The following is a 15,394-nucleotide window of genomic DNA, read 5'->3' as shown; positions in this document are numbered from 1 at the left end:
AAGTTATAGTTTGAGAATGGTGCACTGCTCTCTCTGTCTCAGTCATTTGAATTCAGTGACAAGGGTTTTTAGACTACCATACCCCATTTACATTAGCCACTTTTAAGCCGACTCTGAGATGGCTTTTTGTAGTGTAAATGCAAACATCTCAGGTCCAGCCCAGGTTCAGCTGTCCTAAATGTGGCCTGCTCCACAGGGGGCCCAGCGATGGCTTTGGTCTGTTTTTTGCTGTACTGTGAACGCAGCAGCCCATGAGACGGTTCACGTTTGCCACGTACACTCGTGGGCAACGCCCCCATTGTCAACGTCAAACAGGCACAGATAACGACAACAGGAAGTTCTGATTGTTACCAGGAGAGCACAACCAAAAAATATCTTTGAGAGAACGCTGAGCCAGACAGAGGCAGAGGAATCCAAAATACAAATAAACTTTTCTATTTGTGCTATAATGTGAAACGACATTTAATAATTAATGTGGGATAAATGTGAAACAAGCCTAGTTGCCACAAAACTTTATTGTGAGAAATATCATTTTTTACACCTACCTACAAACGTAAGTTGTGATCGTATTTTGATACGTATCAATATTAGGAAATGTTCGGTTTTGTGGGTACCTCTATCTAGAATTAAACCAATCATTACAGTAGTCGCCATGAAAATTAAATGTTTCCTTCACTGAGAAAATACAGCCCTTTGTTATAGGAGGCTGTGTGGTCCAGTTATTAAAGAAACGGGCTTGTAACCACGAGGTCCCCGGTTTAAATCCCACCTCAGCCACTGACTCATTGTGTGACCCTGAGCAAGTCACTTGTGCTCCGTCTTTTGGGTGAGACGTAGTTGTAAGTGACTCTGCAGCTGATGCATAGTTCACACACCCTAGTCTCTGTAAGTCGCCTTGGATAAAAACGTCTGCTAAATAAACAAAATAATAAAAGTAGCATGCTTTTAGTCCTGCGCATTGTGTTTGTTTTTTAATGTCATTTATTATTTGCATTCAGTGTGTCCAATTATTATTTCCCCCCCGATTTTCACCCAATTTGGAATGCCCAAACGCTTTTCCCCTTACCGCAGCAATTTCCCACATGGTTCAGGAGACCCGAAACTTCAGTGGGTGTCCTTGGATCCTACGACCAAGCCAGCTTCCTTTTTCACCCAGGAACTTGAGAGCAGATGTCAGCGAGCTACTGACCTCTGGAAGACAAAAGCCAACCTCGCAGGTGGCCGCCTTTAAGCTCACTGGGCGCATGGCCAGCAGCGTTCGCTGTAGTGCTATGACGAGAAACAGTCCCTGCCGGTTTTACCTCCCTAACCCACGGGAGTGCCAGAGCCAATACAACGCTGCCTTCGGAGTCCCCAGCGAAGACTGGCCTACTATGCACAGCCAAGAAGCTAACCTGCGCTGTATGACTCACCCTGCGCACCATGTGGCTGCGCTTCTACCAGGTGAGCCACTCAGGGGCCCCTGCACTTATATGCATCACAGCACTACCAATTATACAATTAGAAAAGTAAACCTGCAAGCTTGTGGAAGTTTAATCCATTTAAATGTATATGTTTTATTTTTCAAAGTGTATCATCAGAAGTGCCGTGATGTGATAGGGTTATATCTTGGTGTAGAACCAGAAACCGGTACAGCGTCAGAATATGGTATGCGAACCAAAACTGTGTAATGTCAGAAAATGGTACACTGTCAGATTTTGGTACATATGCAAGGTTTGTAGGGAAACTTAAAGCAAATGCCAAAGTTAATTATAAATCCTTTTTTTGCAAACTTAAACTGAAAACAGGCAACCAATTTCTCTTTTAATAGGATAATTCCATACCAACTCAACCAGAGCCGTTGCCCGACTGTCTCAGAACAATTAACCTGGGAGTTTTCGGGCCCGCTGAGTTCTGAAATGCTCGTCATTTTTTTATTATTTTAATTTCCTCTTCGAGCTGTGACCTGGCAAAGGTCAACCTAAAGTGAAAAACCACCCTGGGCTCAACTTAGATGCTACCATCACGTGTAGCACCTTGTTCGACTCATAATGAATAGGGCTTTCAAGAAAAAAATACCAGGAGCACCTGACTCACTTTTGGCAAGTTACCAGACGAGGGGTAAGTGACGAGTTTTATTCGAACTTCAGCCCAACCCTTTACCCTGTAGGGGATGCGGGTCCTAAAAGGTTAGTATTGCTGTAAGCACCTTAGGGACCACTCTTCCAAATTTTGTGTCATTAACCCCCTCTGAAATTTGAATTTGTGGTATTTCTACCAAGTTTAGGCTGAAATAACTCACGTGGGGGGCTCCAAAAAATCACCCAAATATATTTTTGGATATATGTTGATAAGATCTACAAGAATCAAGCAAAACTTTTTGGTATCAGTGGATTTTGGATTTTTGGCAGATTTCTAAATTTGCAATTTTGCATCGTCGGTGGTTAGATTTAGAGTAAAAAGTGACAGGGTGGCACTAGTGGCACTAACTTGGAGCTGAGGGGACATGAACTTTAGATTTCTTTGTTACAGTGACACATTTGAAACTACCAAAACCTCACTTAGTTGCTGTCTTTCTATAAGTCACTTTTTTTTGGATACCTTTCATATCTATGTGTTACCAATAGAGAAGTGCTTATTAAATTGAAAATAAACTTCGTCTGTACATTTTTTCTGTTTATTTGGATTATCAGAATCAAACTTACAGTTTGTAATATTTTTTTATGTTACTGATGTATAATTTTACATGTTACAGTCATGCCAAGCTATTTTTTTGAAATTGCACTTTTTAAAACTGATTTGAATACCAAACAAAGCGAAACGCATTACATGATTTTTTTGAGTAACATGGAAAGAAAACATCCAGCCCGAAACGACGACTACAACACTGCAGGAAGCCTTGCCTTGCTTTGTGCCACTGCCTCCTTCAGGGTCAGTTGCAAACTTAAACATTGATTAACTTATTAACAAAGATGTACAGCTTGTTGCCTTTCTATATAACAAAACAACATGTTGTTATGTACACATGTGACAGCATGTATATATTAAGGCTTGTTTTGAGACTTTGCCCAAGGACTATGATCCCAAAGGAATACCGTTCGCATCTGCTACAGTGTATCTGCTGTCCTAAATCAATCGTGTGACGTCATAACGGTCCTTTGAACCCCATATAAACAGACAACTTCTTGAACTTAATGCTGCATCAACATGCCCTTTACAACGACCTTGCAGGAATACTTCGTCACAACGTTATTTGTTTATTCAATTTTTTAAACGCAGATTATTAGGAGTGAGGCCAAACTGCATAAACCAATTTAAACTGCAGTGCCAGATGATGAATCATCATTACTAATCATTTGAATAAACCAGTGAGATTAAGTAGTTTTAAAAAATGCAAACTGCCGATTTTGTAGATTGTTTAATCCTACCTTTGTTAGTTGTGCAATCTTTTTGCACATTTTCATATGCATCTGATAGTCGTAGAATTCCTGATCAATGTTAGGGTAGTCTGCAGCAGTGCCGTTGCAGGCTCCTCCGGGCTGCAACATTTTACTGGCGCTAGAAGCCATAGCCTTTGCTTAAACAAGTTCCTTGCGAAGAAACAGATTAATCCATTGTGCAAAGAATTACACATGGACGTTTGAATGCTGTTTCAAAAGATGTCTAATATCCCGCATCAAAAGCGGCAGAGCTGTGAATGAAGGAGAACATATGCAAGTCTGGACGTTTTTTTTTTTCTTATACAGGAGTTTCTCACATTGGCTGGCAGAGTCGTGTAGTCTGATGCTACACATTCCAGAGGAAGACACTGATCTGTCAGCGTGCCTGTTCACTTTTTTTTTTTTTAAGTACCAGACGGGTGTGATCTTTATTATTATTATTAGTTACAGAAATTGTAACACGACCAATAGTTCATTGTTTACTATTTACAATTTAAAACCACTGCACCAATTACAGAATAGTTTTCTTTATATTTAATGAAACAAACCTTTCACTAAAGCTGAAGACCATATTTTTTTTGTTCAGAAAATTAAGTTCAGGAAACTGTTGTCGACAATTTTGAAAGATGTGCCAACAACAATGTACATGCATCTGTATTTTATTTTTAAAAAAACACATTCCTCAAATAAATTGAAAAACTATTGAAAAGGTTTTATTTTAGCAACAAGCCTTGTGTATTATGGTCCATTTAACATTTACGTGGGCTCAGATTATACTAACCAATTGAAAGAGATAATGTTATGGCAGAGTAGTACAACAATGAGAGTAATGTTACTTATTTACTTACAGTTTTGACATTTCAATATAAAAGTCAACTTCTGAGAAACAAGGTAGTAGTCTGAATTGTCCTATTATTACCCGAAGCACAATGATAATGAAATACATCCTGGAAGCTGCTGTAGGCACCTAAACAATCCATCATAATTTTGTTATATGTGTGTAAAACTTTTTTTTAATGTATATATTTACATTTGTTTTGTTTTTACAGGTTTATTCCTCATTTATTTTTTGCTTAACTATAAATCGAGAGTGATTTTGGTAGAGATTCTGTTTCATATTTTACAAATCTGAATCGTAACTGGTTCAGATTAGCAAGTCTACTGTACTGAATATGTCCATCTTGAATATGTCTGCTTTACTATGGGTTTACTCCACCTCTGTGAAACATTTGGGGAATGTCTGAGTACAACAGTTCTACACTAAATTGTATGCATAATTGAATTTATTACTATTCAATCGGGTAACCCCCAAATTAGACAAAATATTAGTAGAATATCAATTCAATTAGACAATTGATAGTCTGCAATGTATCCAAATTAATATGTTCACGTGACGTGATCCACTAGACCTAGGGTCACCAACCTATGACTCCCAAGCGATATCAGGCTCTTCGAATGGCCAAATATGTCTCTCTTGATTGAATACGTTTTATTTTTTTAACCGTACTACACAAATGTACCGCTGCTCGACTCATAGTCATCACATACTACCTCGCTGTTCTGTTAGGTCCACCTACCCTTATTGTTATAATTGGGAAGTGGTTCTCTATTTCTTTGTAAAAAGAATGTTTCACATACACACCGACAAAAAGACAGCTTTAGTAAAACCCCAGATTATCAATAACCTCTTTAAAAAAATGGTCTTGCCAAGTTTAACCAGAATTGGACAAGCAGTTCTCCATACATTATAAAACAAATGTGACATGCAGACAGACAGATAGGGCACCTCCATATTCCTGATTATGATACACTCAATAACTTGTACTGGATAAGTAGATCTATGTAATATATTAACCCTCCTGGTTTCTGTTGACCTTTTTACCCCTCTATAATATTTTATGACTTTTACTAGGCATGGGACATTAACTTATAAACAGAAAATAAGAACTCTGAGGTGTTATTTTTTTTAGAACTGATCTTGTATACAAACACAATGCTATGGGTAAATATGACCCAAGGTATTTAACTATGTTGCTTTGTATGTATGAATAAAATAAAATGCTTTGTCTTTTATAACATGGGCAGCATCTCCACACAAGGTAGGCTGTCAAATTCCAATGTTAAAATGGTTCCTGGGTCTACTAGATTTGCTGTTACCTGCATTCATGACATAGCATCAGCATTTGATCTTTTGATACCATCAGCAATCAAAAACATAATACTGGAAATGACAAACTTGGAAGGCATGAGTACAAAGTGGAAATAACTTGATCATGTTGATATACATTGGAGAACATGGAAAACAAAGCATTAACGCAATATAAGATGCAAGCATTTACAGTTTTGTACACTTTGTTAGTTTTGCAGAAAAAAGTGTCAGAGAAGGTATAAGAAGCTGATAAGTGCAAGACTGCATCAAATAGTGCTATTCGGCAGAAATCGGCAAAACCCACAAGTCTGTGCATAAAACAACAGCGGCAGTTAGCAGCTGAAGAAACTACAATCACCCAGTGCTGGAGGGACCGATACGCCAAAGATAGTATAGTTTACGCATAGTGTGAGAACACAAGAACAAGTACTAAACATAAACACAATCAAGCCAGAACCAGTTTACTTTCTGCAATAGCAACCTTTAGATCACTTTAGTACACAACACGCCATTTTCTCTGCACATGGGATCCCTCCGCAGGTGTAGCCCACAGGGTGTTGTCCCGTGGTGATTGGACCTACAGAGGAACAGGGGAGGGGAAAAACTCCTGTGCAAATGGGTATTAAAGAGCTTGTTTCTGTATGCATATTTGAATCAGCTTGCTCTCTAATGGGAAAATGTTTCCCTGCATATATTGAATAAACCAAACTAATATTTGAAGAAAAGGACTGTGTATTTCTTTGCATCTCGATCACACCAAGAAACAACTACTCACTACTACGAGACCTTCTTCAATATGCATGCATATAACGGGCTACTTTTGTTGGCTGGAGTGCACAGAGATCCAAAAGAGAAGCAACGTAGTTTGTGGAATACAGAAACTAGTAGGGCTATATTTAAATCACCATGCCACTGGAAACATTTCACATCATTGCTAAAATGATTCGCTTTGATAATTGTGATACCTGAGCCAACCGCTGTGAAAGAAACAAATTAGCTGCTATCAGGGAAGTGTGGGATAAATGGGTAGACATTTTGTGTTTGCTTTACAACCCAAGACCAAATGTTACAGTGGATGAACCACTAAGTATGGCATAAAAATATGGGCAATCTGCAATGCTAAATCGAGCTTTGCATGGAATATGCAGGCGTACACAAGGAAACTGCCTGGAGAAGCACCTGAAAAAAAACAGAGGGGAAATTACTCATAGACTCCAAGGTTATAATGTTGTGTGACAACTTCTTCACATCCTACAGACTTGGTGCTAAGCTACTCAAAAGAAAGTTGATCATGCTTGGAACAGTGAGGAAAAAACAAACTTGAGCTTCCAAATGAGATTGTAAAAATACAGAACCACAGTGTACACTCTTCAAAATGTTCTTTTACAGACAGTACAGCAGTTCTTTCATACTGTCCAAAAAAAAAAAAAAAAAGCAAGAATGTTATTGTGATGAGCACGATGCAACAGTGTGTATCAGGGATGACAAGAAGCCAGAGATAATATTGACTACAATTCCTGCTGGTCACTGGTCATCTTCTACAATATAGCTGATGTGGTGGCATACAATCATTTATCCTTTGGACTGATATCAATGCAATGTGGAAAGCTGTATCAACACAGAATTTTACAGGAGATGTTGGGCACTAGATGACACGGCTTATTCAAAGACGATCAAGAACGTCTAGAGCATCTGCAGCATTTGCTCTTATCCGAAATGCTCAGACAGAAAGAGCCGGTGCATCTCCGCCTGCAGCAACTGGCATTTGCAAAGCCCTTCAAGCAATGACAATAAGACAGACATTACCTGTGTGAAATACAGAAGATATCTGTGCAAACATCAAATGTCTACCTTCTGTCCATCATGTGCAATGTGATCTCGTAGTTCTGTCCTGCATTTATAAAGGAACTCGAGACTACACATCATTCATCCTGGACAGAAATGTTCTTTAAATAAAACTTACTGGACAGAAATTACATTTTGTTTTGTCATGAGTATCTTCAACACTTGAATGTTGAATGTCCTATTTTTGATATATCCACATTTATTTGGATATTTATACAGACATGTTATTGAAAATGAATGTACCATAGTTATAATTCATACTTCATGAAAAAAATAAATGTTTCTTACATACTGAAATTCAGCACTATGCTTAACCTTCATCATTCCCTTCTCTAAATATTAAGGTACAGAGGGGGAGGGAAGGTGGTGGAGCGGCAGCCCCCCCATCTATGCTTGTTTTGATGCCGATGGCACCCTGATCTCCGTCACTGTCCTCCTCTCCCAACAGGCCATCTTGGGCCTCAAACCTTTCGTCGTGGGCCTCCCGCATTCCACCATCAGCTCCAGTACAATCCTGTATGGTCTCCTGCATGTGCAGTAGACCTCCACATCTTCACAATTTACTTGTGGGACAGGGGTCCTCTCACAGCTTGGGAAAGAGTAAGCGATCCATCTAGAAAACAAGAAAAAAGATGATCACGCATTTGCTTTTGATCACTACATCTCTGTTGCTGCTGTACATCAGGCCACACGATCTGAACTGGCTTTGCTGTACTGCAGCAGTGATATGACCTGAGAACAAAAATCATGGTTATTATTAATTCCCAAAGAGTCAAATACATTTAAAGTAATCTTCCTGGCAGCCTTTATTACTTACCATGACCCAGTAATTGCCAGCCAAATCCCTTAAGCCGGTGAGCTGAAGGAAGGCTGGTGACAGCATACAAACCTCCCAGGTGTTTTCTTTCAGTCCATGGGACACCACCTCTGCCTCTTCCTGATGGGATAACATGTCCATCATGCACGTGTCCGCTGGGTGTTCAGTTGTCTCCGCAGACTGACTGGACACCTTCAGGTGGGCGTTGTCTTTTGCTGCAAGCAAAAATTAGAGAAATTATATATTGCCCCCTGGCAGGGGCAACATTCATTTTTTTTTGTTGGTGTGGTGCACCAGGCACTCAGCTTATGGGTGTGTGGGCAAGTGGGGTGGGGGGTGGGGGGTGGGGCAGGGGGTGAGCCCCAAAAGTAGGAGTTTTATTGTTGTGTTTTGGAGAGGATCGCTCTGTTGGCCCTCGAGAAAAAATAAACTTTATCACTTCTTTTGAGCACCGGTCTGTACTCCTTCATTCTGCTAACCTGTAACAATATGTATATGCGAAGGCTAACAAATACAGGAATAACTGCCTACGTTGTAGCATGGTTAAAGGTAATATACATATCCTTTCTGCACGGCTTGACACTCACGTAGGGGGTCTGCATTTTTTTTTTTTTTTTAATTTAGCAGTCACCAATTAGTTTTTTTTGTAGTTTTCTCCCCAATTTAACAGTGTCCAATTATTTTTGTTTAGCTCAGCTCACCGCTACCACCGCCACGCTGACTCGGGAGCGGCGAAGATGAGCACACGCTGTCCTCCTAAGCGGGTGCCGTCAGCCGACCACTTTTTTTCACACTGCTGACTTACCATGCAGCCACCCAGAGCTATAGCGTTGGAGGACAACGCAGCTCTGGGCAGCTTACAGGCAAGCCCGCAGGCGCCCGGCAGACTACAGGGGTCGCTGTTGCGCGGTGAGCCGAGAACACACAGGCTGACCCAGCCCTCCCTCCCCCCGGGCGGCACTTGGCCAATTATGCGCCACCCTGGGAGCTCCCGTCCTCGGTCGGCAAAGGAATAGCCTGGACTCTAACCGTCGACATTCAGACTATAGGGCGCATCCTGCACACTATGAGAGTGCTTTTACTGGATGTGCCACTCGGGGGTCCGGGGGTCTGCATTTTTAGCTTCTTGACGTCTAGGGACTTCAGCTTCATAAGGTTGTTGTTCATGACTTCCGTTACCCTTTATTGAGAAATTACATTTTTACACATATAAACACATACATATGTAGCTAGTTTAATTAAGAAACAGTATATATTAGAAATCTGCTACACTTCCAACTGTTTAATAATAATAACAACAGCAGAGCAGGGCCAGTTGCAGGTCCTGCCGCGTCTCTGCAATGCCAGATGTCTGCCTCGTCTGTCTGGATGAGGAAGGATGGTGCTTCCTGTGCTTCCTGGGGATGCCAGTTCGCTGATCAGCATCATTTGCCCTTCAATTGCAACTAATGTCGACATATATGAAGCGATAGTCAGCATCAGCTAAAGCCATTAAGATGACATTGAATGTATGTTTATAGTTGTAAAACTTTGGTCCTGTGTTGGGGGAGGCCGTACAGTTCTATGTTTCCCATCCAAAGCACCTAGGCAATTGGGGAAGTTCCATCTCTCGAGAAAGGCTTTTGCAACTTTCTTCCAATCATGAAGATCTGGATATGTCCAGTGACTGCTGTGAATAGTGCAGTTGGCAACAAGGGAAAGACCTTGTGACAGCCTGGAGAGACAGCTGACAGGAGGAAAGAGACCCCATTGGGGCTGGCAAGGGTTAGCTACCCGTGTGGGCAGTATCCAGCTCTGTGTTTACAGGATGCTGGAGACACTCGCCCAAGGCTTCTAAGAAATTCAAGAGAAAAATACCCCTACAGTCTGCGAGAGCGGGGGCGGATGACTCAACGTTGGACAAAATCCAAATTCAAAAAGGCAGGAGCCTATGTCAATTCCTTCAGACATCCCACCTATCAATCCACCAGAATACCAAATGGAGGACTGTGCACCTAAGTGGAAAGAAGTAGAGCAAGCTGTGAAAAAAGCAAGGGCTTCATCATCTCAAGGGCCTAATGGAGTTCCGTACAGTGTACAAGAGTGCTTCAGGATTTCTACGAATCCTGTGGAAATTGATGAAAGTGTCATGGGAAAAACAGGTTGTACCACGAGCATGGCGCTGAGCAGGTGGAGTCTTTATACCTAAAGAAAAAGATTCTACAAGCATCAGTCAGAAGGTGGTGGAGGAGCCCGAGGAGGAAGAGGATGAGGACACTTTTTTTGTAACGTACGTTGTGAAAGCCCTAAAATCGATCAGCCCAGTGTTTCTCAACCTTTTTCTTAACAGCACCCCTAAGGATCAGCTGAACTTAGTCATCGGCCCCTTGCCACAGAAAATAAAAAAATAAGAATTATTGCCGATTAACTAAAAAAATACCGTTTAATTAAAAACAATTATTAAATACATTTAATTCCACTAGTTCTGAGAATTACAGAGAAATAATTCATAAAACAAAAATAATTAAACCCCAGTCACAGGTATAATCAACATGTAGATACATACATAAAATGTTTACTATTATGGAACACTGCAGACATATCTTCTTTGCTTGCGCCATGGTGTGGATAGCAATAGAGATATGTGAACCGGTTCCTTTGAAATCGGGACTCGGCCCTGCTTTGGAACCGACCAACCGGATACAAATATCAGTGATCTGGTTCCAGTGAGTACTATTATGTTTTTAGTAAAACCTTTTATTAAAACATTAATTTCTGTCAAAAATACATTTGAGAACTATAATTGACATGTTCACACTTAGAAGGTCTGCAATATATATATATATATATATATATATATATATATATATATATATATATATATATATATATATATATATATATTTCCCTGGTGAATAATTCAGTCTCACTTTTACATGAAGTGATGAAAACGTTTTGGGTAAAGTGAATCTTCTGCACCTCGATGGGATCATTCGCAAGACAACCCCAAGCCGAACATGACAAGATTTCGGCTGTCTGAAAATTTTTTTGCATTTCCTGGTCATTGCTTATTGTATGTGTAACTGGAGCTAAATGTAACATTTACCATGTGTATGTCTATCTTTTATTTCACATGCTAATGGATGACGAGTATCATCACATTGTAGTTCTCGATAATGTGTTTCGTTGTCCTCATTTTAAAATAGTGAATGAATATTCTTTAATAAATCTCTTGCAAGTACACAAATAAATTGCTATTTCATTTGTATCTCTTTTAAACATGCAAGGGGTAAATTAATGAGTGTACTGAAACACATGACATGGGAACCCAATATGTCACGCCATAGGCTACACAGGCTATACCAACCTTTAAGTAGTTCTCATGAAGAACTTGATAGATTGCCTCACACGTTTCAGGCACAATCTTCCCTATGGTGGTTCTACCAACATGGTACAAGTAGGACAGGCTTTTATATGATTCTTCTGGAAAGAATATTTATGAGAAATTAATTGGTACTGTGGATCTATGCTTAATAATAACTTGATATAAATGGTATTATATTGAATTTAACATACCTGTTGCCAGATATCGCAGTGTGATAGCCAGTCGTTCTTAAGGGCAAATTGAAGACATGAATTGTGAATTTTCTTTTTTAATTAGAGGCGTAAAAAGTAAAAAGTCGAAGGACTGTATGTCCCAGGGCCAGCGCCACAGGGGGGTGGCACCGGGGGGGGCAATGCCTGCCCAAAGTCAAGTTGGTGCCCATCCAGTTTGAGTCTTAGCCTTGATAAACAATTAATATACTATATACTTTGTAGAACATTTAGTGTTTTTTAGTCAAGTTTGTATTTATTGTAAGTTATCTACAACAAAGCCCACAGTGTCCGCCCGAGTTACCCCCTTCCGGATCCCTATGTATTTACATAATCGCCGTACAACATGCACACTGAAAAAGTAGAGCAGGGGGCGGGTCTTATGTGGCGCAAAGTGAACGTTTCACAGAAAAATAAGTAAATATTTTGTGAGTGTAAATTTAACCTCTACCATCTAGAGTTATGGATATTAGAAAGTGGATAAATAAAAGCAAGTCTGATGCGGGTCATAAATCTGTATCGGAGACAAGCAGTGAGGAAGTTAACAGCCCTGATCAAAATCCTTCAACCAGCTCAAACAACTTGCAGGCCCCGGCAGCAGCAACAGCCCCGGATGATTTAGGTATGGGAAACCCAGCTCAACCAGACCTTAAGAAGTTTCCATCGCACAGTTTTGGAGACAAAAAAAGATAATTGAACCTGGCTTGGTATAAAAATAGGGAATGGTTAGAGTACTCTAAGAAGTCAGATTCAGTTTTTTGTTTTCCATGCAGAAAATGTGTCTCTTTAACAGGAAATGCTGACCTTGCCTTTACTGTTAGTCGATATTGTGACTGGAAGCACGCAATTGAATCCAATAAAGGTTCAAATAAACATGCATTAAGTAAGGGACAGCTACACTGTATGGTTACTTGGAATGAAAAAAAAGTACGAGGCGCTCTGGGAAAGGCTGTATCCACCCTTGTGAATACCGGCCAGCTTGAGAGGAATCGGTACATATGGCTGCAATTATTGACATGATTGAATTCCTTGCAGTACACGAACTGCTGTTCAGGGGCAGTGACAAATCTGTTGACATTGCGGATAGATCTAGTGAAGTTTTCCTGGGTTTATTCAAATACACTTTAAGAAAAGATCCAGAGCTGGCAAAAGTTTACCAAACTATACCAGGCAATGCTAAGTGCACCTCGCACGATATACAAAATGAGGACAAACTGGGAAGGGAGGTCCCATACATCCATTGCTTTAATCACCAGCTACACTTGGTCATTGTGCATGCCATGTCCTCAGAAGAAAATGCAGAAGAATTCTTCAATGTGTGCAGCTCATTGTACACATTTCTAAGGAAACCAACTGTTGCTGTTCTCTACAAAGGCGAGAAACTTAAACGATTACTCGAGCAGCGTTGGACTGGGCATTACTGTACAGTTGGGGTTGTTGTGAAGTCGTTTAACAGCATTGTAGAATTACTTTAAAAAATCCAAAGCACTGGAGGACATGGAACTGAAGTTAAGATTGAAGCTATTGGATTATTGAAGCAGGTGTCAGCTGTAGACTTCAAATTCATTGCACACATGGTGCAAACATTTTTGAGTATATTGGACAGTCCAAACAAAATGCTTCAGGGAGAAAAAAAGCAATCTTCTTTCTGCTGTAGAGGTTGTTCGTAGTGCTTCAGAGCGTACTGCGAAACTGCGTTGTGATGCCGTTTTTAACAATCTGCTGAATGACAGTGAAACAACTCTGCCATGCAAGAAACAGAGAGTTTTACATTTGAACAAGCACCTTGAAGACTTTGTGGTTGAGGAATCTGTTGTTCAGCCAGGGGGTGAAGCTGATAATGAACGTGAGCTCAAGAGGATGTTTTACGGTGTGCTAGATGCCGTACTAGTTGAAATGTTGGCTCGCTTTAATGAACATAATACTAAACTAATTGCAACGCTACAGGGTGCTGACCCCAATAGCTCAACGTTTCTACAACTTGCTAATTTGCAACCCTTAGTTAATTTAATCAAGATGGACATTGTTGAATCTGAATTGCTAGTTGCACGTCAGTTTCTACAGAAGCAGATTAAATCAAACGACAATGAAAAGTGGACGACCCAGTCTGTGCTGAAAACGTTTCACAGCGCCCTTGAAGCGATGACAGTGCTACGATTTGCTTTGACTTTTGGGCCTTCTACTGCTATGTGTGAAAACTCATTTTCTACCCTTTCCAACGTACTGACAACACACAAAAGGAGCATGCTTCACAATCGCAAAGCGCACCTCATACAGTGGGCCTTTGAGAAGAATTTGACCCTCAGGTTCCATGGCGAGTGGAAAGAAGTAGTAATGAGAAAGTTCAATGCAAAAGGGAAGTGAAGATTCCAGTTTTACTGAGGGCTTCTTCATGACATTGGTAAGTTACGTTTCACATATCAATATGCTTTGCCATTATAGATTTTCCATCGACTTGTTGATTTGCTTATTCAGTTGTTATATGATCAGTTATTTGCTTAGTTAGCTGTTATTTGATAATAGGTGCATATAGTGAGTAGCATTGTAAAGCACTTGGGTATTATTATTATTATTATTATTTGCGTCACTCTTATATTTAAATACCGGTACAATGTGTCAGTTCGTATATTATACGTGGTATGTACATGTGCCCCCTCACAGAAAACATGGTGCTCCCCTCCCATGTAATTCCTGGCGCCGGGCCTGGTATGTCCATACGTAGGAAGGCACGGTAATCATTTGGATCTTCAGACCTCAAGTCCCTTAAAAGGTTATCATGTGCACCCTGCTGATGCCTCAATGTTATACACTTATTTTTAATTTTTTGGCCCTATTAAAGCACATATTTAGTCTCAGTATATGCAGTTATACCCCTGCAAAACCCTGAAATTCGTTTTCAGTGACCCCCTTGCACCAGCACTGGGGGAGGGCCTCCTACTTTAAATGAAAATGAAAAGACTGTGTGTTTACTGCTTATATATCTTTGAGCTAATTATATATATATATATATATATATATATATCGAAACGTTGGGCAGCTGGCTCTGAGCTAATATATATATATATATATATATATATATATATATATATATATATATATATATATATATATATATATATCTGTGCAACGTGTATCATTTGTTTACATTTTTATGTAAGTCTTCAAAAATACGCGACAGCTTCAATAATTTTGATTGTATTCATATTATTTTTCAATATTTCTCAATTTGTTTGCGCTTTCAAAACAAATGTACTGGCTTTCCTTCTAATACCCCTCTTCTTTCTCTTGTGGTTTTTTCAGCACACTCAACCTGTGCTGAGGATGCGATGTACTGCTCTCAAATTATCCATATCAGTTGATAAATTCACTTTTCTGAGGGGAGAAAAAGCGCAGTATTACAAATTTCTAAGGTAAAAAATATTGTTTAAGGCAGTTAGCTTCCCTTCTTTGTAGTCAATTGCATGACAGTGTCTATGAACTCGAACTGTCCGTGTCAAGGCCAGTGGAGCTAAAGCAGTGACGCGCATAGCAACAGAACGCTGCTGACATGTCACGTGACTTGGGGGGACGGGACTTGGCAGGGGACAGAAA

The 15,394-nt window shown here is 40.0% G+C and overlaps 2 protein-coding genes across 7 annotated transcripts in view; both read right to left on the bottom strand.

Annotated features, from left to right (window-relative positions):
- Nucleotides 1–3,689, bottom strand: part of LOC117421334 (protein FAM184B-like) — a 38,138-nt gene extending 34,449 nt beyond the window's left edge. For 2 of the 3 annotated variants that reach the window (XM_034920779.2, XM_059035322.1), the window contains exon 1: nucleotides 3,408–3,689. In XM_034920779.2, coding sequence (XP_034776670.2) covers nucleotides 3,408–3,548 — 141 coding nt within the window. In that variant the 5' untranslated portion in view covers nucleotides 3,549–3,689. The remainder of the gene's footprint in view (nucleotides 1–3,407) is intronic. The other variant, XM_034920780.2, reaches the window with a different exon arrangement.
- A 202-nt stretch (nucleotides 3,690–3,891) lies between these two features.
- Nucleotides 3,892–15,394, bottom strand: part of lcorl (ligand dependent nuclear receptor corepressor-like) — a 107,247-nt gene continuing 95,744 nt past the window's right edge. For 2 of the 4 annotated variants that reach the window (XM_059035278.1, XM_059035275.1), the window contains exon 8: nucleotides 3,892–8,445. In XM_059035278.1, the coding sequence (XP_058891261.1) occupies nucleotides 8,186–8,445 (260 nt within the window). In that variant the 3' untranslated portion in view covers nucleotides 3,892–8,185. The remainder of the gene's footprint in view (nucleotides 8,446–15,394) is intronic. The other 2 variants (XM_059035276.1, XM_059035283.1) reach the window with 2 other exon arrangements.

The sequence above is a fragment of the Acipenser ruthenus genome, chromosome 1 (genome assembly GCF_902713425.1).
Source record: "Acipenser ruthenus chromosome 1, fAciRut3.2 maternal haplotype, whole genome shotgun sequence".
Taxonomy (NCBI): Eukaryota; Metazoa; Chordata; class Actinopteri; order Acipenseriformes; family Acipenseridae; genus Acipenser; species Acipenser ruthenus.
This window is presented reverse-complemented; position numbering and strand designations above follow the sequence as displayed.